The 21,526-nt window shown below is 42.3% G+C and overlaps 1 protein-coding gene across 6 annotated transcripts in view; it reads left to right on the forward strand.

Moving 5' to 3' along the window:
- EML5 (EMAP like 5) overlaps window positions 1–21,526 on the forward strand; it is a 148,656-nt gene that overhangs the window by 90,719 nt on the left and 36,411 nt on the right. For all 6 annotated transcript variants that reach the window (XR_011848904.1, XM_072116701.1, XM_072116703.1 and 3 more), the window contains exons 5-15: window positions 6,941–7,126; window positions 8,024–8,159; window positions 9,022–9,223; window positions 12,659–12,796; window positions 13,193–13,449; window positions 14,529–14,741; window positions 17,080–17,247; window positions 17,372–17,478; window positions 18,988–19,106; window positions 19,825–20,011; window positions 20,573–20,678. Coding sequence is in view for 5 of the 6 variants with exons in the window: in XM_072116701.1 (XP_071972802.1) it covers window positions 6,941–7,126; window positions 8,024–8,159; window positions 9,022–9,223; window positions 12,659–12,796; window positions 13,193–13,449; window positions 14,529–14,741; window positions 17,080–17,247; window positions 17,372–17,478; window positions 18,988–19,106; window positions 19,825–20,011; window positions 20,573–20,678 (1,819 nt within the window). In the remaining variant the exon portion in view is untranslated. The remainder of the gene's footprint in view (window positions 1–6,940; window positions 7,127–8,023; window positions 8,160–9,021; window positions 9,224–12,658; window positions 12,797–13,192; window positions 13,450–14,528; window positions 14,742–17,079; window positions 17,248–17,371; window positions 17,479–18,987; window positions 19,107–19,824; window positions 20,012–20,572; window positions 20,679–21,526) is intronic.

The following is a 21,526-nucleotide window of genomic DNA, read 5'->3' on the forward strand; positions in this document are numbered from 1 at the left end:
TAGCAGTGGTTATTTTATACTGTGGAGTGACTGGTGGCAGTGATTACACTAGGGTGAGGACTGACTGGTGGCAGTTGTTATTTCATACAGTGGAATGACTGGTGGCAGTGATTACACTAGGGTTAGAACTGACTGGTGGCAGTGGTTATTTTATACTGTGGAGTGATTGGTGGCAGTGATTACACTAGGGTGAGGACTGACTGGTGGCAGTGGTTACACTGGGGTGAGGACTGACTGGTGGCAGTGGTTATTTTATACTGTGGAGTGATTGGTGGCAGTGATTACACTAGGGTGAGGACTGACTGGTAGAAGTGGTTATTTTATACTGTGGAGTGATTGGGGGCAGTGATTACACTAGGGTGAGGACTGACTGGTGGCAGTGGTTATTTCATACAGTGGAATGACTGGTGGCAGTGATTACACTAGGGTGAGGACTGACTGGTGGCAGTGGTTATTTTATACTGTGGAGTGATTGGTGGCAGTGATTACACTAGGGTGAGGACTGACTGGTGGCAGTGGTTACACTGGGGTGAGGACTGACTGGTGGCAGTGGTTATTTTATACTGTGGAGTGATTGGTGGCAGCGATTACACTAGGGCGTGGATTGACTGGTAGCAGTGGTTATTTTATACAGTGGACTGACTGGTGGCAGTGGTTATTTTATACTGTGGAGTGATTGGTGGCAGTGATTACACTAGGGTTAGGACTGACTGGTGGCAGTGGTTATTTCATAGAGTGGAGTGACTGGTGGCAGTGATTACACTAGGGTGAGGACTGACTGGTAGCAGTGGTTATTTTATACTGTGGAGTGATTGGTGGCAGTGATTACACTAGGGTGAGGACTGACTGGTAGCAGTGGTTATTTCATACAGTGGAAAGACTGGTGGCAGTGATTACACTAGGGTTAGGACTGACTGGTAGCAGTGGTTATTTCATACAGTGGAAAGACTGGTGGCAGTGATTACACTAGGGTTAGGACTGACTGGTAGCAGTGGTTATTTCATACAGTGGAATGACTAGTGGCAGTGATTACACTAGGGTGAGGACTGACCGGTAGCAGTGGTTATTTTATACTGTGGAGTGATTGGTGGCAGTGATTACACTAGGGTTAGAACTGACTGGTGGCAGTGGTTATTTTATACTGTGGAGTGATTGGTGGGAGTGATTACACTAGGGTGAGGACTGACTGGTAGAAGTGGTTATTTTATACTGTGGAGTGATTGGTGGCAGTGATTACACTAGGGTGAGGACTGACTGGTGGCAGTGGTTATTTCATACAGTGGAATGACTGGTGGCAGTGATTACACTAGGGTGAGGACTGACTGGTAGCAGTGGTTATTTTATACTGTGGAGTGACTGGTGGCAGTGATTACACTAGGGTGAGGACTGACTGGTGGCAGTTGTTATTTCATACAGTGGAATGACTGGTGGCATTGATTACACTAGGGTTAGAACTGACTGGTGGCAGTGGTTATTTTATACTGTGGAGTGATTGGTGGCAGTGATTACACTAGGGTGAGGACTGACTGGTGGCAGTGGTTACACTGGGGTGAGGACTGACTGGTGGCAGTGGTTATTTTATACTGTGGAGTGATTGGTGGCAGTGATGACACTAGGGTTAGGACTGACTGGTGGCAGTGGTTATTTTATACTGTGGGGTGATTGGTGGCAGTGATGACACTAGGGTTAGGACTGACTGGTGGCAGTGGTTATTTTATACTGTGGGGTGATTGGTGGCAGTGATTACACTAGGGTTAGGACTGACTGGTGGCAGTGGTTATTTTATACTGGTAGAGGTAATTTCTGATGACATGTTCCCTTTAACATACTTACTCTTAGCCCCAAAAAGAAATTCTGCCCTCAAATTAGTTGCCCTTTAAACAGTGCCCTAGCACTAGCTCTGACATGTTTTGTCCCCTTATTGGATTCCTCAGATGGCTACATAAGAAAGAGGACCTGTCACCAGGTTTTACCCCCCCCCCCTAAACTATTAGAACCCTCAGGGAGGGGATGAAATGTGGTTTCTAGAATTTACTTATTACAAAATCTTACCCTAAAGTTAGTCAAATATGACTTTTGTCACCTCATTTTCACATGCGATAAGTCATGTTTAGTGGTTGCAGGGGGAGGGTCACATCAGAAGCTCCTATCTTCTGTTCTGTAGCACCTAGAAAAATAAGTTTTGTGTCAAATTACAAGATACTGATCTTATCTTTGAGATCCCTTCAGGATTATGGCTATGTCAGAAACAGAACTAGAGATGCAGCCAGCTAAATCATTTCAGCATTGTCTTTTCAAATGATTCACTTTTTTTATTTTTCGGCTGACAAATCTGGTTAAGGGCTTATTTATTGTGAGTACAGGCGGTCCCCTACTTAAGAACACCCGACTCACAGATGACCCCTAGTTACAAACGGACCTCTGGTAATTGGTAATTTACTGTACTTTAGCCTAAGGCCTGTTCCACACTTGCGAGTGTGTTGCGATGAACTCGCATCACACTCGCAACGCATGCTGCCGGGAACGCACGGCCCGAACGCTGCACCGCGGGAGTGAACTCAGCATGTCAGTTCACTCCTGCGGTGCAGTGTTCGGGCCGTGCGTTCCCGGAAGCATGCGTCGCAAGTGTGGAACGGGCCTTAGGCTAAAATAAACAGCTATAACAGTTATCAGAGGTGTCTGTAATGAAGCTTTATGGTTAATCCTGGTTCTTATTACAATCCAACATTTTTTAAATCCAATTATCACATGGTAATGTTTCTAATGACTGATATAATGGGGCTCATTTACTAAGGGCTCCCCGGCCACACTTTCGGGTTTCCCAAATTTTTCTGTTTTGCGCTGAATTCCGCCAGGATTTTGGCGCATGTGACAGAAATGGGGGGGGGGGGGGGCGTGGCCGCTGGATAAACAGACGGATCCGAAAAAACTGTGGAATTTAAAAAACGAAAAGTGTCTCAAGATCAACCACTTACATGCACTGCTGAGAAGAAGAAGGTGCACTCCGGCGGACCGCGGCGCAGCAGCGTCATCGGGTGCATGACCTTAGTGAATCCCAGCAGGACCCGAATCCTCGTTGGAGAACGCGCCGCTGGATCGCGACTGGACCGGGTAAGTTAATGAGCCCCAATATATTAAAGAAAATATACCATCAAAATCGAGCATGATTAAACCAGGGACACTTATTCATAGATCCAGGCACTGTGACTGTGGTAATTTTCTTATATTTGTTATCCATAGCGTCCATCCTTGTAGAATAAATGTTTAAAATTATGCTAATGATTCATAAGGGACCCCTCTGTGCTAAGGCTTCATAGTGCGCAGGAATACGTCTCTTCTCCCCTCTGATTCATTGACACTTCCAATGCCTGGATCTATGAGTAAGTGTCCCCAGTTTATCATGCTTGTTTTTGATAGTAGAATTAATATAACTCTTTACAGACTGGCCCTCATTACCTGATGGTCTATTCTCCTTATCCCATGAATCATGAAGGGATATATATTTGGAAAGAGTTAATTATTAGCCTGCTTATTTGTCTGAAGTACAGGCGGTCCCCTACTTAAGAACACTCGACTTACATACAACCCCTAGTTACAAACGGACCACTGGATATTGGTAATTTATTGTACTTTAGTCCTAGGCTACCATGATCAGCTATAACAGTTATCACAGGTGTCAATGAAGCTTTATTGATAATCCTGGTTCTTATAACAACCCAACATTTTTAAAATCCAATTGCCAAAGAGACCAAAAAATGTTCTGTCTGGGATTACAATGATAAAATATACAGTTCCGACTTACATACAAATTCAACGTAAGAACAAACCTACAGTCCCTATCTTGTATGTAACCCGGGGACTGCCTGTAGATGCACCTCAGGCTCTCTACAGGAGAAAGAAGCAGAAGAGGGCACAGTTGCTTTACTTTATGAAGTATATTCAAAAATGTACTATTATCACCTGCTGTATTCATCTCTGAAATAGTAATTGCTTGCTTCAAATGTTTAGTTACACTGTAAGTGATCAGTCAGCAAATCTTTTTATGACTGCTGACAGGAGTCAGACTTCTCTCAATTTCATTTCTATGAGGTTGTCACTACTCTTACTGACACTGTGATTAGACATGAGATCTATACACCTTATACTGCAGTCACAGCCATTCCATTTGTTATGGCTGACAACCAGCCTGTAAAGTTGTCACAGTTGTACTGAATACACAGGTAATAGTAATATAATTTTGGGATCAGACATGAGATCCTTATAATCTTATGCTACTCAAACAGCCATTCCATCTGACACTGCTGAGAAGTGTTATGTCACAGCCTCACCTACTGTCATCTCTACAGTGATCAGATGACCCCCATGCCTAATATTTGCATTATTGAGTTAGACTCTTCAATGGGACTCTCTATATCCCCTCCCCCACCTCATATACTAATTAATCCTGTGCCTTCATTCTCCAAGATGCACTTGTCCTAATTCCACATGATCTATCGCATTGTGGTGAGCAGATAAAACCATCCACCGTTCCCCTCACCCACTGGAGCAGAATCGATCCGTCATCCCAGCGTAATTGAAGGGTTTGTTTTTCCATACTGCAGGCTCAGCTCCTCTGCATAGTGCAGGCTTTGTGGGCTTTAATCCATTTAGCTCTTATTTGAGTAGGAAATGGCTCTTACTTAAAGTAATTACCTTGGGGCCAGATGCTTCGTTATCAAGTTTTGATAAATTATATTGAAGCACAAGTTCTGCTGCTCTTAGAGGATTATTCCTCTGTCAATTCATGTTGTTGACAATGGAAGACGGTGGAGTGGAGAGACAATGGGTGTGGGGAATTAATGGGGATATTTATAGTATCTTTTAGCTGTACATATCCTTGGATATGGATTGGATTGGGACCGTGCCTCAGTGTTTAAAGGGAACCTGTCAGCAGAAATTGACCCAATAAACCACTACCAGTATGTTGTCAAGAAATTTATGAACGTTGTGTGGAAGCAGGAGAAGAGCAGCTGAACTTGTATTTAGCTATCATTTGTCATTAACGCTCCGATCTTGCACGCCCAGTCATCTCCTCTCCCAGCGCCTGGTTAATTTTTATAACAGCCAGACAACACCTTTAATAAATGTTCCCCACTGGGTCATTGTATAAAACTACTATAAAATTTGATGGCGCTGTTGGCTACATTTATAGGAGTTCAGTATACTACATTGTACTTGTATTCCCTTTCTGACACTTTCCATGGTACTAAGCCAACTTCAAGGTATCTGTCACCAGCTTTTACACTAGAAAACTACTAGAACTCCCCCCTATATGTTAAAAGTCACTTATAAAAAATTCACATGCAAATGAGCAGAGAAGTGTCACTGAGATGAGTGTTTAAAGAGGCTGGAGTGTAGATGTTACTTCAGATGCCCATATATTGGGCTAAACAGTAGCTAGAACCATGGCGCATATAACATGGAGTAAATTTAAAGGTGAAAATCTCATTATTCAAATTTCATCAGGATAATGGTTCTGTGAAATTATTCTAAAGAAGACATAGTTAAAATATAAGCTGCAGCTAAAGATCCAATTCCCATCTTTTTCTTGTGTGTCTTTCTTGTCACAGCTATGTCAGGCTGGGCCAAGGCAGACTGTACTGAAATAATCACAAATGCTATCTTATTTTCCCCAATCCGCCATCTTCACGCCAGCGTTACTGTCCCCACGCCTGCGCACTCGCTGCAGGCTGCGTTTATTTCTAAACCAGACATGGGCTATCATAGCAGGAGCGCTGGTGTATGATAAATATCCCCCATAAAGTCTACAGCTAGTCCCCAACTTAAAGGAAATTTACCATCAAAATCCATCATGATAAACCGTAATCTTATTATATTTATTATCCATGACCTCCTTCCTTCTAAAATCAGCTTTTATAATTATTCTATTAAGCCTGAAGGGTCTGTGGGGTGTTTCCAGAGCCCCTCAGTGCTGTAGCTTTACAGGCTATCACAATGTGCAGAGCAGGTTTCCCCTCCCCCTGGACGTCCTGCTGCTTCAGGCAGAAGGAGGATGGAGAGAGCAGGGGTTGTAACAACCTTCAGCACTGAAGGGCTCTGGTAATGCCTGACTTACAGATGTCTCCTAACTACAAATGGACCTTTCTGCAAACTGTGACCTCTTTTGAATCTCTAATGATGCTGGTAATTTACTGAACTATGACCCCAAGCTGCAATGATGAACATAAGGCTACATTCACACGGACGTATGAAAACGGCAGTATATGTACCGTTTTTTTACGGGTTACATACGGCCACATTCATTTCAATGGACAATACGTCCAACCATTTATATTGCCGTTTTTGACACTGGAGTGTACGTACCGTATACTGGCCGTATAAAAATATAGAGCATGTCCTATTTTCTCCCGTATTTCAGTTCTGTATGCCCTAAAAGTCTATGGGCATGTATAAAATATGGGTTAAATACGTGCTGCATACGGATGAAAAACGTCACGTATATACGGGCTCATACGGCCCGTAAATACAGGACTGGAGAAATCATACGGTCGTGTGAATGTAGCCTAAGAGTTATTAAAGGTGTCTGCACTGAAGCTTCATTGTTAATCCTTGTTCCCATGGAAACCCAAAATTATGAAAACTGGAATGAAAAAAAAATTCTTATATAATTACCAAATATACCAGTTGTGACTTGCATACAAATTCAACTTAAGATCCAACCTACGTAACCTATCTAGTTGTAACTCTATTGTTCCCTTACATCAGCCATGACTGCAGGACGAATGAAGGCATTATACAGCTCTCTGTAAGCAGTTGAATTCTTTAGTAAATTGAGGTACAGAGATTACAGTGAATTTACTACCCCCGTGATCCCTACTTTAGATAGTTTTTGCCTAATGTGTATTCTTTACAGAACGTGTCTTTTTTTAATTTCCTTCAGTTTTGGACTATGTGTGGGAATTCGCTGACACCAAAGCGTGGCGTTTTTGGAAAGACAGGTGACCTGCAGACCATACTGTGCCTGGCGTGTGCAAGGGATGAGGTGACCTATTCTGGAGCACTGAATGGAGATATATATGTGTGGAAGGGAATGAACCTTGCTCGGACAATCCAGGGAGCGCATACGGTAAGCCCTGCTGAGAACAGGCCTATGTACACATGAAGTCACCCCTGATGAATGTCCATTCTTCTGAAGAAGGACTATTGCTGTATGAAAGTACATTACGCAACTACCAAATATACTTTAATTTTTCATGTCAGTGAATGGATGCAAAGCCTAAGGATTTGTATGTAAGTGCAAATAAGTTTCCTGGACATTGAAATGCTTTCCCAGAGGGTTGTCTTTATTGATATACAGGCGGTCCCCTACTTAAGAACACCCGACACCTCTGGATGTTGGTAATTTATTCAACTTTGGTCCCAGGATACAATAAACAGCTATAATAGTTAACACAGGTGTCTGTAATGAAGCTTTATTGTTAATCCTGCTTCTTATGACATTTCAACATTTTTAAAATCCAATTGTCACAGAGACCAAAAATATTTGGCTGGGGTTACAGTTACTAAATATAAAGTTCTGATTTACATACAAATTCAACTTAAAGGGGTTTTCCCACAAACTTAAGTTAGACCCTGTCGACGGGGGATTGTGAGAACGAGGTCCCCTCGAAGCTCTGTCAGTCTAATGGAGCAGACAGCTGCGCATGACCCTTCTGCTCCATTAATCTCTATGGAGCTTACGGAGATCGGTGAGTGCGGCACTCACCAATTTCCAGCACTGAGACCCCCCACCGATCAGCAAGTTAGACCCTATCCCGTTGATGGAACAACCCCTTTAAGAAGAAACCTACAGAACCTATCTTGTACATAACCCGGCAACTGCCTGTATTCTAATAAACCTTTAGCTTTGAGAACAGGAGTGGGTTAGGATGTGCTTTTTAGCTCTTGCATATAGTTTGTGAGCCCAAGAATCTCCACCCAAACTAGATCCCCTCCACTAATCCATGAACTCCTTCTCTTCCAGGCAGGGATCTTCAGCATGAATGCCTGTGAGGAGGGATTTGCCACTGGTGGACGAGATGGCTGTGTGCGTCTGTGGGATTTAAACTTTAAACCTATTACTGTTATTGATCTCAGGGAAACAGACCAAGGATATAAAGGTACCACTAACAACCACTGCGTATGTATTTAAAGGGATGGTTGTACATATATATGTATCATGTTATTGAGACAGTCTCACAGAGTATAGTGAGCTGATGCAGTTCTAATAGGAGGTTATTATGGGCCATTTAGCTTGTCACCTATATTTTCTAAGCTAATGACTGGATGCCACTTGATACATTCTTGACTGTATATTGTTAACAAAAACAAAACACTTCTGTACATCTATTACTATAGAGCCATAGGGAGAAAAGTATTAAATATCAGATATAGATGTAGGTAGTGCAGCTCTATTAATCATTGCTGCATGCTTACAATGTGTAGGGGATAAAAGACAAGTTTACAGCTGTATATGGCTCACAGCTCCACACATGCTGAGCTTGTGTGAGCGACACAACATAGTCTTCTCCGTGCAATGAAAATTGAAATGTTGCTACATACTGTTCCTGTTCATGAAGGAAAATTACCCGTCTGAGGCTGGGATTGAAATCATATCTCTCCAATGACCCAAATTTTATGTTGCGCTACAGATAGCAACAGCCCTTGCTCTGAGATTACACACAGCTCCCCCTGGTGGAAAATACACTGTCTGCAGCCACTCTGCTGTCTACACGTCATAATCACCAACCTACGGTCAATTGATAATAGATCTTCAGGAACTTAATGTTGATATATAATGTGTTCTTTGTACTTATTTTATTGAAAACAATATCAGACAATGTATATAATACAGTACATTAACAAACTAGACTGTCTAAGAGGTGCACACAATGTTCCACAATAATTCCCAGTAGGGAGCTGAACAACATATACATATGTAAGTGTTTTGCAGCCCAGTAACTCTTCCCCTTTTGTTTCTAGGTCTATCCGTGCGGAGCGTGTGTTGGAGGGGAGACCACATACTGGTGGGGACACAGGACAGTGAGATCTTCGAGATTGTGGTCCATGAGCGGAATAAACCTTTCCTGATAATGCAGGGACACTGTGAGGGTGAGCTCTGGGCATTGGCCGTCCACCCAACCAAACCGCTGGCGATTACCGGGAGCGACGACCGATCAGTGAGGTCTGTAGCATCTCCCTATATTGTGCATGACTGTGCGATGCCTTATTAGAGCTCCGTTATTTGGGAACTTCTCAGATCTCTTATTAAATGGGTTTAAATAAATATTATTTCTGAGAAAGCTAAATAACCTCCAATATTGGCATTTTAATCCCCACAAGAGTTACTTCCCAGTGTTTTGTGCTGTCGTACGAGAGACAAGTCCATCAAACATTCATTTGGGGATGAATTAATTTCTACTCAGCCTTGGAATTTAAAAATCTGGGAATGGTTATCTGCTAAAATGACCTGTATGTTGTCTTTGGTAATTCTGAAGCCGTTCAGCCAGCATCAGATTCTGATGCTAATTTTGCAGCAGATAAATTTAGTTGAGCTGCAGATTATTTTGATAGATCCCATACACTATATACACTGCATATTTTCTGCACAGAACTGCAACGAGCAAATATCTGTGGCAGAATGCAGTGGGGCACATTTACTAAGGACTTTGCACATTCTTGCTAGTGCAAACTGCTTGGACAGATATTTAAGAAGTGTCCGGAGACACATTTGTGTCAGGCGCAACCCTATTGTGGCGCAACTGCACTATTGTTCACGCAACACGAATTTCGTAATTTAAGTTGCCGTTCCGGTGCTCAGTCGGACGGTGCGCCAAATTTATCATTCAAAGTGTGACCGAATTGTGTTGCACGCCCCATGTTAAAGGTGCACCAAATGAAAGCTGGGGCAATGCAGGGAGCACCAGATTCATGAAAAACGAGTGGCACAATTTATGAATCTGGCTACATGGGCAAAGTGCACATAGTACAGTTTGCACTGTTTTTTGTAAATGTGCCCCAGTGACAGTGTAGTTTGTGGGATTTATCAAAAGCTCATGCGTACACTAGGAAAATATCGGCAGCAGAAAAACTTTTCTTGTCGGATTTAAGGTCTGCAGAATGTGGATCTCATTACAGAATTCAACTCTGTAATGATATGGCTGAGCTCCATCCCACTGATACTGCAAAATCGTAGCTGAAACTGCATCAGATACAAGCCAATTCCAGCTGGCCATGCTGCACACCCTAATGCTGCCTACACAAATCACCACAAAATCTGTGTCTATTTCATATGGATTAATGTTATTTGAATTGTGATTTTGATACAGATTTTTCTTTTATCATCTCTGATCTCAGGCTAAGTTCATACTTGGTTCGACAGGCTCTATTACACATTACGCTATTTATATTATTATTCCCAATAGTATTTTTAGAAAGCAGATCCACACACAAAGTCCATGATGAATACGTATTGAGTACAGTTAACATGATACATCTAATTTTACTCAGCTTTTCTGAGTCATGAATGCACAGGCATAAAGGTATATACCAATGGATTTCTAAACAGGATGATGATCTGGCTCATGAGTGGCCCATACACATCTATGACACTGTTATTAGCCAGACTACATATTTATAGACCAAGGAAGGCTCGGTGATCACCAATGTTTGTTACCCCAAAACTAATACCATTAGCTGCATATAATCATTAGAGGGGGCTCACTTCTTGATTTTCCTCCGTATACCTGATGCTGAGTCATGAAGATGTATCCTCCTCATCTCCATGTTCCAAGGCTTTCTCTGTAATTAATTCTTGCGCATTCTCTGGATCATTGGTGAATTGGCTTAGATCCACATGGAGATGATCCTAGCTGAAACACCCATTTCCCGTAAAAGACATTTTCAATTATCCCTTCAAAATTTCATCAGGCCGCAGAACATTAATATAAGTAATAAATGTGGCCCTGTAGTTTGATCCAGACCTGTATCCCACTTCCTCCTTTTTTGTCTGTTATAAAATAGAAGCTAAACACCCCTTAATCTGTAGGTTATATCAGGGCCCTATTGGGATGTCATTAATATTCCCTCATATCATTAGGGTGACTACTCTTGGTTATAGCTATGACCAACCATCAGTGGATCTTAATATTAGTTGTACATATGATACAGACATTGTATAGGGCTATTCTTAAAATATATACCATATATACTCATATATATAGCCAGCAAGCCCCCTGAAGTATATAGCCAGCAAGCCCCCTGTAGTATATAGTCAGCCAGCCCCCTGTAGTATATAGTCAGCCAGCCCCCTGTAGTATATAGCTAGCCAGCCCCCAGTAGTATATAGCCAACCCCCAGTAGTATACAGCCAGCCAGCGCCATGTAGTATACAGCCAGCCCCCTTGTAGTATACAGCCAGCCAGCCCCTATGTAGTATACAACCAGCCAGCCCCCTGTAGTATATAACCAGCCAACCCCTGTAGTATATAGCATGCCAGCCGCTATAGTATATAGCATGACAGCCCATGTAGTATACAGCCAGCCAGTCCCATGTAGTATACAGCCAGCCCCATGTAGTATACAGCCAGTCCCCATGTAGTATACAGCCAGCCCCCATTTAGTATACAGCCGGCCAGTCCCCATGTAGTATACAGCCAGCATGCCCCCATGTAGTATACAGCCAGCCCCCATGTAGTATACAGCCAGCCCTCAATAGTATACAGCCAGCCCCCAGTAGTATACAGCAAGCCAGCCTCCAGTAGTATACAGCCAGCCTCCAGTTGTATATAGCCAGCCAGCCTCCAGTAGTATACAGCTTTCCAGCCCCCAGTAGTGTACAGCCAACCCCCAGTAATATACAGACAGCCTCCAGTAGTATACAGCCAACCCCCAGTAGTATACAGACAGCCTCCAGTAGTATACAGCCTGGCTATGAATCTTGAATGTGTTTTACTACTTATTAGTTAGTCTAGGGCTGCACGCACACAAATGTTGTTTTTGTCCACAAGCTTCCTACATTTTTTGCAGAAGACACACAGGGGGGCATTTATCAATGTGGATGGCTCTGGAAACATGCTATATTTTTCAGTGTGATGTAAGTTTGTGGCGCAAGGGATTGATGATTTGATGCACAAACCAAAAGGTTAAGAACTGTCTCCACATTTATGAAGGTAAATTAGAACTCCCTAGCCCAGCTTTTAGCTACTCTAATTATGCGCCAAAACCTGTGCCACAAAATGAGTAGAAGCGCCAGAAAAGGGTCGAATTCACAAGCAGCACCACAAATTTGCGCGCAGAAAAGCAAAACTAGTCGTGAGTGTCGGAAAACCACCAAAATTGTGGCATCGACAATTCATAAATAAAGCGCAAGAGGCCTTTTTTCAGCAATGGAAAAAAACTCATTCCTATCACTCCTATTCCTGCCCGTGTTTTTGGCTGAAGCCTTCCCATAGGGGTCTGTGGGAGCATGAAAAATAATTACTCATAGATCCATAGATTTACACTACACTCCCCTCCGTGCTGTAGCTTCAAAGGCTGGATCTATGAGTAAGGGTCCCTGTTTTATCATGCTTATGTGTTTCACTTTATAATATCAGTGGTTTCCTCTATGTGATTGCAGGATCTGGAGCCTGGTGGATCACGCACTAATTGCTCGTTGTAATATGGAGGAACCAATCCGCTGTGCAGCCGTCAGTACTGATGGCATTCACCTAGCCCTGGGCATGAAGGACGGCTCATTTACTGTACTCCGAGTCAGGTGAGTCTATAAACACTCTACCAAATTCGACCACAGCTGGGGTTTCCCTTATTCAGGGGACACATAACTAGACACTGCATGTGCACTGAATTTCCCCTCCAGCGGATTAATTAAGTTGTATCGCATTGTTACTTAGAGCCCTATAGAGAATATTTGTAATATATATGTATTGGTGTACAATCACCTAGAACCTCAACCAGTTCTCAACTTCCCGGTCCCAACATAAAGAAAAGCCTGCTCAGCTCCTGGCCACAGCAGCATTCCCTCTTATCCGATTAACGATTAGCTGAATGGGCATATCCAGGCATGTTTTGTGACAGGACGAGAAAGTAAAGATCATCAGTAAACCAGGTTAATGCGACAGTCTCTAACTTGGGGTTCATAACTCTTCTCCAGGGACATGACAGAAGTTGTGCACATCAAAGACAGGAAGGAAGCCATTCAAGAGCTGAAGTACTCACCAGATGGAAACTTCCTGGCTGTGGGCTCCAATGACAGCTGTGTGGATATCTACGGGGTCGTGCAAAGATACAAGAAAGTGGGCGAGTGCTTGGGCTCATTGACCTTCATCACACACATGGACTGGTCCTCAGATAGTAAACATCTGCAGACCAATGATGGAAGTGGCAAAAGAATATTCTACAGAATGCCAGGTCAGTGCCACCATCTATGTGAGACATGCGGGTGTATAATATCTGATCATATTTTAAGGGATTCTACAAGTAGTTTTGATCATACAAAACTGTAGACCGTGTAAGTTATTGACCACCGAGGACTGTGTAATTATAAAGTTGTAAATGAGTTGGTAGCAGCAGGACTGTGAAAAATGAATTTATATTCCAGGATTGTAGCTGAGACTGGAGCACTAGAGGAGTCTCCTCGCATTGCTGGGGTTTTTAGCACAGCATTTGAAGTTCTCTTCACTCTCTTCAACCAAAAGCCTGATACTGCTCTTAGTCAAAACAGAGGAATACAGTGATGGAATATAAATGCATTTTCAACAGTCCTGCTGCTACTAACATCCCACATTGCTATGGTTACACAGATCTCCGGGACCAATACCTAACAGTGTCTACAGCTTTGTATGGTCAAAACTGCTGGTAGATTCACGTTAATCTTGGAAAGGAAAAATCTCCAACGTGAGGCTCTACGTTGTTTGCTGTGAAGCCACAAGCTTGAGAACCATGCACTCTGAAACGTACACCACAGAACCTAAGAACACACAGGGGGTCATTTCTTGTGGCCTTTAAAACAGAACACTGGTGTATATAGCCAGCAGCCACCTTCCGAGCCTAAAAAGAAACAAAAAACTCTGTAACCGCCTTTCTGACGCTTCCCGCAGGTCCTCTTTTGTCTTCAGCTGCAGCTCCGTCTTTGGGTCCCCATGTGGTGTCATTGCATATTCCTTGACATCTGCTGGCATCATAGCGTGTGCCGATGGCTGTACGCACACTATGATGACGTCATGGTGTGTGCGGTGCAGCGCACAGGGACCCAAAGACTGAGCCGAGGTGGAACGGCGAGTGCCAAGTTCGGGTTTTTCAACACATTTTTTGTGTTGAATAACTCGGCTTATACTTGAGTATATGGTAAGTGCCCCTCACAGAGTTTGTTTTATTAGGACTTGTGGAAAGATAACCCTAAAATTGGTATGGAAATAATACATTTACAGGATCAGTGACTTTCCCTGGGATCTCAGTCTATTACTTCATGATTACTTCATGATTCCTAGGAGGCAAGGAAATCACCAACAAAGAGGAGCTGAAGGGTGTGCAATGGGCGCGATGGACATGTGTCACTGGTAACGAAGTAAATGGCATTGGACCCAAATACTCTGACGTCAATGAGATCAACTCTGTAGATGCCAATTATCTTGGGCAAGTGTTGGTGACGGCTGATGACTACGGCATAGTGAAGCTTTTCCGGTATCCATGTATAAGAAAAGGTGAAAACTTCTCTGACATAAACTTAGCATCTCCTTGTATAGTATTATTTCTGAGAGTATAATATATGTACTGTTGAAACCAGAGGTTTACATAAACTATATAAAAAAACACATTGGCATGTTTTTCTGACATGAAATCAGTCAATTAAGATTACCAAAATTATTAATATTTAACAAATGCTAGAATAATGAGAGAAATTTTTAACACAATTTTATTACTTTCTGCAAAGTCAAAAGTTTACATACACTAAGATTGCTATGCCTTAAAAAAACACTCCAGTCGAAGCTGATTCATTGCTTTATACCATGTGCATGGTCTGAAGGGAATATATACAGTAGATGGCATCATGAGAAAATAACATTATGTGGAAATACTGGAGCAACATCTCAAAAGATCAGCATGGAAGTTAAAGCTTGGATGCAAATGAGTCTTTCAAATGGACAATGACCAGAAGCTACTGCCAAACTAAAACGGCCTCCACAGGTATTTAAGAAGTGTCTGCGCTGGGATTGTGGTGCACATGACCCTTTTTGTGGTGCAACTGCACTAGCCTCCATGCAACACAAATTAGGGGGCATGCCATCAATCAGTCTGTCTGACAGTCCGACTGATTCGGATTGAGCGCGGACTGTCACTATTTCTGTCACCTCTACCTGTTGGAGCAGCTCACAAGGATCCATCCCAGCCTTTATCTAGTCGATTCATACATTAATCATTGTAAAATCATCTTTTCTTTATTATGTAAATGAGGCTGGTCACATGGTCAGAGGCAGTGATGTCACCCCTGTTACTCCTCCCCCTGCTCATGTCTGTGTGTAATGTATAGTAAAGAATTGCTCGTGTGTGTGCTGCATCTGCTGACATGCTGCATCCTCCTAATACACAGAGACACATACATCAGCTACACAAGTACCTGACATGTTCAGCTATAACATGGCTGCCTGGCGCTGTTGCATCTCTCCTATACACACACACAGGCTGCAGGGGGTGTGGCCACTAGCACCAGGAAGCACACCATTATACAGCCTCACATCATTATACAGGCTGTCAGTCAAGCACTGGGGGTGTGGCTGTGCCTCGCACTCATGAATAAGCCGGACAGCTTGAATATGATAATGACTCATTGGACATTTCACAGGTCATTTGCATACAACTTTAGGACCTCATTGCTTAGGTTTACAGGCATGTAGAGGGACAATGAAGGGATAGAGGCAATGCTATCTAATGGCAGTGTATGAAAATATATTGAGTTTAGGTGGGTTATTTTGCCTGACGGGTTCTCTTTAACTTTTAAATTGTGTCGCAAGCCCTAGCACTTAAATGCACCACTAAAAAGATGGTGAACTCTGTCAGACCTGAGTGGGGAAGCGACACATTCATCACTTCGTGTGCATAATCTTAGTGAATCGCGCATTATAGTCGGACAATGCATTTTCTGTGAACTCCGGCGACCCTGTATGTAAATGTGCCCCAATGTTTTGGAGTGGCCATCACAAAGCCCTGATCTCAATCCTATTAAAAATTTCTGGGCAAAGCTGAAAAGGCAGATGAGAGCAAGGTGGCTACGAAAATGGCTAAATTTCACCAGTTCTATCAGGAAGAACAGGCCAAAATTCCTACCAACTATAGTGAGAAGCTTGTGGAAGGATATCCAAGTCACACAGTTTAAGGGTATTTGGTACCAAATACTAATGAAATGTAACCTTTGACTTTTCAGAAAGTAATAACATTCCTTTAAAAATTCTCTCTTTCTTTCTCTCTCTCTCATTGTTTGGCATTTGGTAAATATAAATAATTGTGGTAATCCTAACTGACCTAAAAACGCAAAAGTTTTATTCTGGTTTCTTATCTGATAGTGAGAAAAACATTCATATGTGTCTTTTTATATACTGTATGTATACTTCTGGTTTCAAGAGTATATGTGTGTATATATATATTGATAAACCAAGGAAACTTACAAAGAAAAAACAATGTGGCTGCATGCAAACAAAGTCTAAGTATTCAGGCCCTACAGTAGTGGCTAAAATCCAGAATCTTAAAAATGTTGTAGGATAGTGTATATTTGGTACAACATGACTGTGAGGCATTTCCTCTAAGTATAGCAGGCCAGTCTCTTATTTTGAACTACCTGTGGTGTTGTGTCTGCAGACATGCAGCAGGGCTGGAAGGTGCCACATTGGAATGGTAGGAGAGAAGGAAAGAAAGAGGTCTGGCTCCTGGTAGAGCCTTTTATATATAACCCATTTGAATTTAGCCTTTGAATCAATGGATAGCAGGGCTTACATAGTGGAAGGTGAAAGGATTCCCAGTATGTACTAAATCTTTCTGTTCTTTTAGGAGCAAAGTTTAGAAAGTACCTGGGTCACTCTGCTCATGTGACAAGTGTGCGGTGGTCACATGACTATCAGTGGATTATTTCGGTTGGTGGCGCTGATCATTCTGTGTTTCAGTGGAAGTTTATCTCAGACAGAAAACTCAAGGAGGCTCTGCACATTGCTCCCCAAGGTGAATATACATAGGTGGAGATGTCTACAATGCTAACTCAGATCATCCATCTGGAACCACAGCAATGCTCTTAACATTACAATAATCTCATTCTGCCATTTCCTTCTGTCTCTTTCACTATCAGAGAGTTTGATGGATTCTAACAGTGATGAATCAGATTCAGAACAGTCCGACGTTCCAGAGCTGGACTCTGAAATAGAACAGGAGACCCAGATAACGTATCGGCGGCAGGTGAATAAATGACTAAATCATATTGTATCAGACTGTACTTTATAGCAGTATTGTTCAATGATTTGTGGTTGACAAAATACCTGCATCTACAGGGACTATGTGTTTGCATTAATGTCTGTGTGTAAAGGTGGCATAAGCCCAGAATGTGATGCCCCACGACTCCATTTCATTGCCCGCAATTGGGTCAAAAGCTGAAGTTTCCTATTTACATTGATGGCTCTCAGACCATTTACAATCTTCCTGCCATGACTTACTTCTTTTAAATTATTAATTTTATTGTTACAAGTCACCGTTATATTGTATACACTGCCTATAAGCCGAAGTCCCTAATTTTACTGGGAAAACCTATTGACTCAAGTATAAGCCTATGGTGGGAAATGCATTGGTTCCCAGTATATAGCCAGTCAGTGCCTGTATATAGCCAGCCAGCCCCCTGTATATAGCCAGTCAGCCCCTCTATATAGTCAGCAAGCCCCTGTATTTAACCAGCCAGTCCCCTTTATACAGCAGCCAGTCCCCAGTATATAGCCATCCAGTGCCTGTTTATAGCCAGCCAGTCCCCTGTATATAGCCAGCCAGTCCCCTGTATATAGCCAGCCAGTGCATGTATATAGCCAGCCATTCCCATGTATATAGCCAGTTAGACCCTGTATAAAGCCAGCCAGTCCCCTGTATATAGCCGGCCAGTCCTCTGAATATAGCCTGCCAGTCCCCTGTATATAGCCAGCCACTCCACTGTATATAGCCAGCCAGTCCCCTGATCCAGTCCCGCTGGCGGTGACGTCAGCCACTTGCCGATGTCAGCACACTGATCTGGCACTGCTGTCGGGCAGGGATCAAAAAGAGGACCAGACGGTTCTTTTTTTAATATACCCGAGTATAAGATGTGTGGTTCTTTTTCAGTACAAAACTTTTGTTGAAAGACTCGGCTTATATTCGAGTATATACGTTATGTTTAGGGATGTCAGTTAAAGGGTCAAGTACTCAACTTCTCAAACACAGAAATCATATGTGCAAAAAACAGGGTCTTGTGTGCTGTATTTGAACAAAGTAGGAGATATTTAACTTCCTTAAAGAGTTGTCTGCTTTATTGTAGACTACATCAGGTCATACATCTATCAAAGATAATACACATTATAAATTAGCTGTAATAGATGGAATAGCAAATAGGTATATATATATATACCGGTGTATATACTCGAGTACAAGTTTTTCAGCACATTTTTTGTGATCACTATAATATCATTTTTATATTTAGTGATGTAAGTAACAGGGGACAGGGCTGTGACAACCTTTCCGACATCTTATAGAGGCTGGTTTTCAGCTGTAACAGATGGAATAGTTGTGACTGTAGTATATGGTGTGTTGATCTGATTTCTGATCATAAAGTCATTATATTAGCTACATTATTATATTCAGTGATCTTAATAACAATGGGTGGAGCTCTGACAGTCAAATTTTTTGGCTTCTTATGTCAGTTTTCTCCTGATATTTTCTCTTTTCTTCCAGGTGTATAAAGAAGATCTACCTCAGCTTAAAGAGCAATGCAAAGATAAACACAGAAGTGCTTCTTCTAAGAGACGGGAACGTGCTCCCGTTAACAGCATCCGGCTGCATTTTGTGCATGGGTAAGAGCTGGTGTTTAAAGGGCATTTATAAAGGTACCTATAAAGGTAGAACGGGTGGTAGGTGGATGTATGGGATGTGAGGATAGCCCTTTTTAGAGCTAATCCTCACATCTAATCCGCTATCTATTTAAAACTTTAATACCTTAATATGTAAATTTTCTAAAGCGGCTCCTGGGGCGTGGAGTAGCCGGACATGAGGCGACACATTGCGGCTACTCCACACCCCAGTAGCCTCTTTTCTCATCCTACCCTGACATCTTCGGCGGCTGCGCGGCCACTGCGCATGCGCAGAATGCTGGCTTCTCAGACGAGGGCGCACAGCTACGAGATGTTGCGCACCAAATATGTCAGGGTAGGAGGAGAAAAGAGGCTACTGGGGCGTTCAGTAGCCGCAACATGTTCGGCTACTCCACACCCAGTAGCCGCTTTAGAAAATTTACATATTAGGGTATTAAAGATTTTAAAAAGATAGCGGGGACGTTAGGATTAGCTCACGTCCCATACATGCACATACCACCCGTTCTACCTTTATAGGTAGAATTGTGGTAGGTTCCGTTTAAGTCTGCTGACTTTTTTGTGGTTATTTGCTATGTGGAAATACAGTATTAGCAGTACATTACAGGAACTCAACTAAACTCTTAGTATAATTATATAATTATATAAGTGCAGCTCTTGAGTGTAACAAAAAACAAAATAAATGTGTCTTCTGATAACTAAGGTATCGGGGCTATGACTGCCGAAGCAACCTCTTTTACACCCAGACGGGAGAGATTGTTTACCATGTGGCAGCCATTGGAGTTGTGTATAACCGGCAGCAGAACACACAGAGGTTCTATCTGGGCCACACTGATGACATTCTCTGCCTGGCCATTCACCCGTTGAAGGATTATGTTGCCACAGGTCAGGTATGTTCTTCACACTGTACAATGCCCAATGCTGTTTTTGGAATATGCCATCAGCATTACACATTTTTACTTAATGACAGGTTCCCATAGCTTTTTGAATACTATTTCCTAATCTCCTGTTTAAATAAACATTACTCCTTCCACACACTTTGAAAAGTATATAAAGGTATACCTGGCTCCCCGTTAGCAAACTACATGGGGGTGTCCGAGTCCCTTTGTCATCATCATCATTATATCCTCTCTGCTGTAGTTTTGGTTTTCTGTTTTTTTATGTTTGATAATGGAATTTCTATTGAACTGTAATAAATCCAGTCTGTAATGAATTGTATAAGCAAAGGGCAACATAATGATGGACAGGGGATGCTCTTGTGGACACGTGTCATGATGACAGCAGACTGCCATGGCATGTCAGTAAATCTATCAGGAATCTTTGATCTTTCCCAACAGTGATTTAATTTCCCATAAATCAAAAGAAAAATATAAGAACATAACTATCTTTCCATGTCTGGAGGAGGTGGAAGAGGGGCTGCGTGAGTGCTGTTATTCTTTCATGTCTTACAGGTGGGCAGAGACAGCACTGTCCATGTTTGGGACTGCGAGACAATCAAACCTCTTTCAGTGTTGAAAGGACATCACCAGTTCGGAGTGTGTGCTGTGGACTTCTCAGGTAACTGTTCTAAGCACAAAAAGTCAAAGGGAGCAGTAGCGAAACCACCTATAAAAAACACTGAAAAAGATACAGGTCAAAGGGCCATCGTCTAGTGTAATCACACTTAATCATTGTGGAAAGCTTTGAAACTTTTAAATGACCTCATCTAATGGAGTATGCAGGGCAGATTTTTGGTAATTTGTTCTTCTACAGGGAAAAAGGTCATTAAAATATATATAATCTGCCCTGATTTTAACATAAACAGACCCACCCACAAATTAAAGTTATTAAAGACAGGCATTTATGTATGGATTAAAGTATGTGCAGCACATACATTGTTCACCCCAAATTAATTCTAACATACACAGTGTCCCCCCTTTAACCCCTTACCGACGTGTGATGTAATGGTACATCACACGTCGGCTCCCCCTGTATGGAAAGGACTCACGGACTGTTCCATACAATAAAATTCAATAAAAAGTGATCAAAAGGCGGTACAGACCTTAAAATGGTAGCATTGAAAACATCATCAAAAGTCACAAAAAATTACACCACACATCTCTGTACACCGAATTAGGAAAAAGTTATTAGCACTAGAAGATGGCAGAATGAAGAATTTTAGTTTTGTGCAGGAGGTTTTAATTTTTGTAAATGTATGAAAACATTATAAAACCTACCGTATATACTCGAGTATAAGCCGACCCGAGTATAAGCCGAGGCCCCTAATTTTACCACAAAATACTGGGAAAACCTATTGACTCGAGTATAAGCCGAGGGTGGGAAATGCATTGGTCACAGCCTCCCCAGTGTATATAGCCAGCCAGCCCCTGCCCCAGTGTATATAGCCAGCCAGCCCCTGCCCCAGT

This window comes from Engystomops pustulosus, chromosome 7, assembly GCF_040894005.1.
Source record: "Engystomops pustulosus chromosome 7, aEngPut4.maternal, whole genome shotgun sequence".
Lineage (NCBI taxonomy): Eukaryota > Metazoa > Chordata > Amphibia > Anura > Leptodactylidae > Engystomops > Engystomops pustulosus.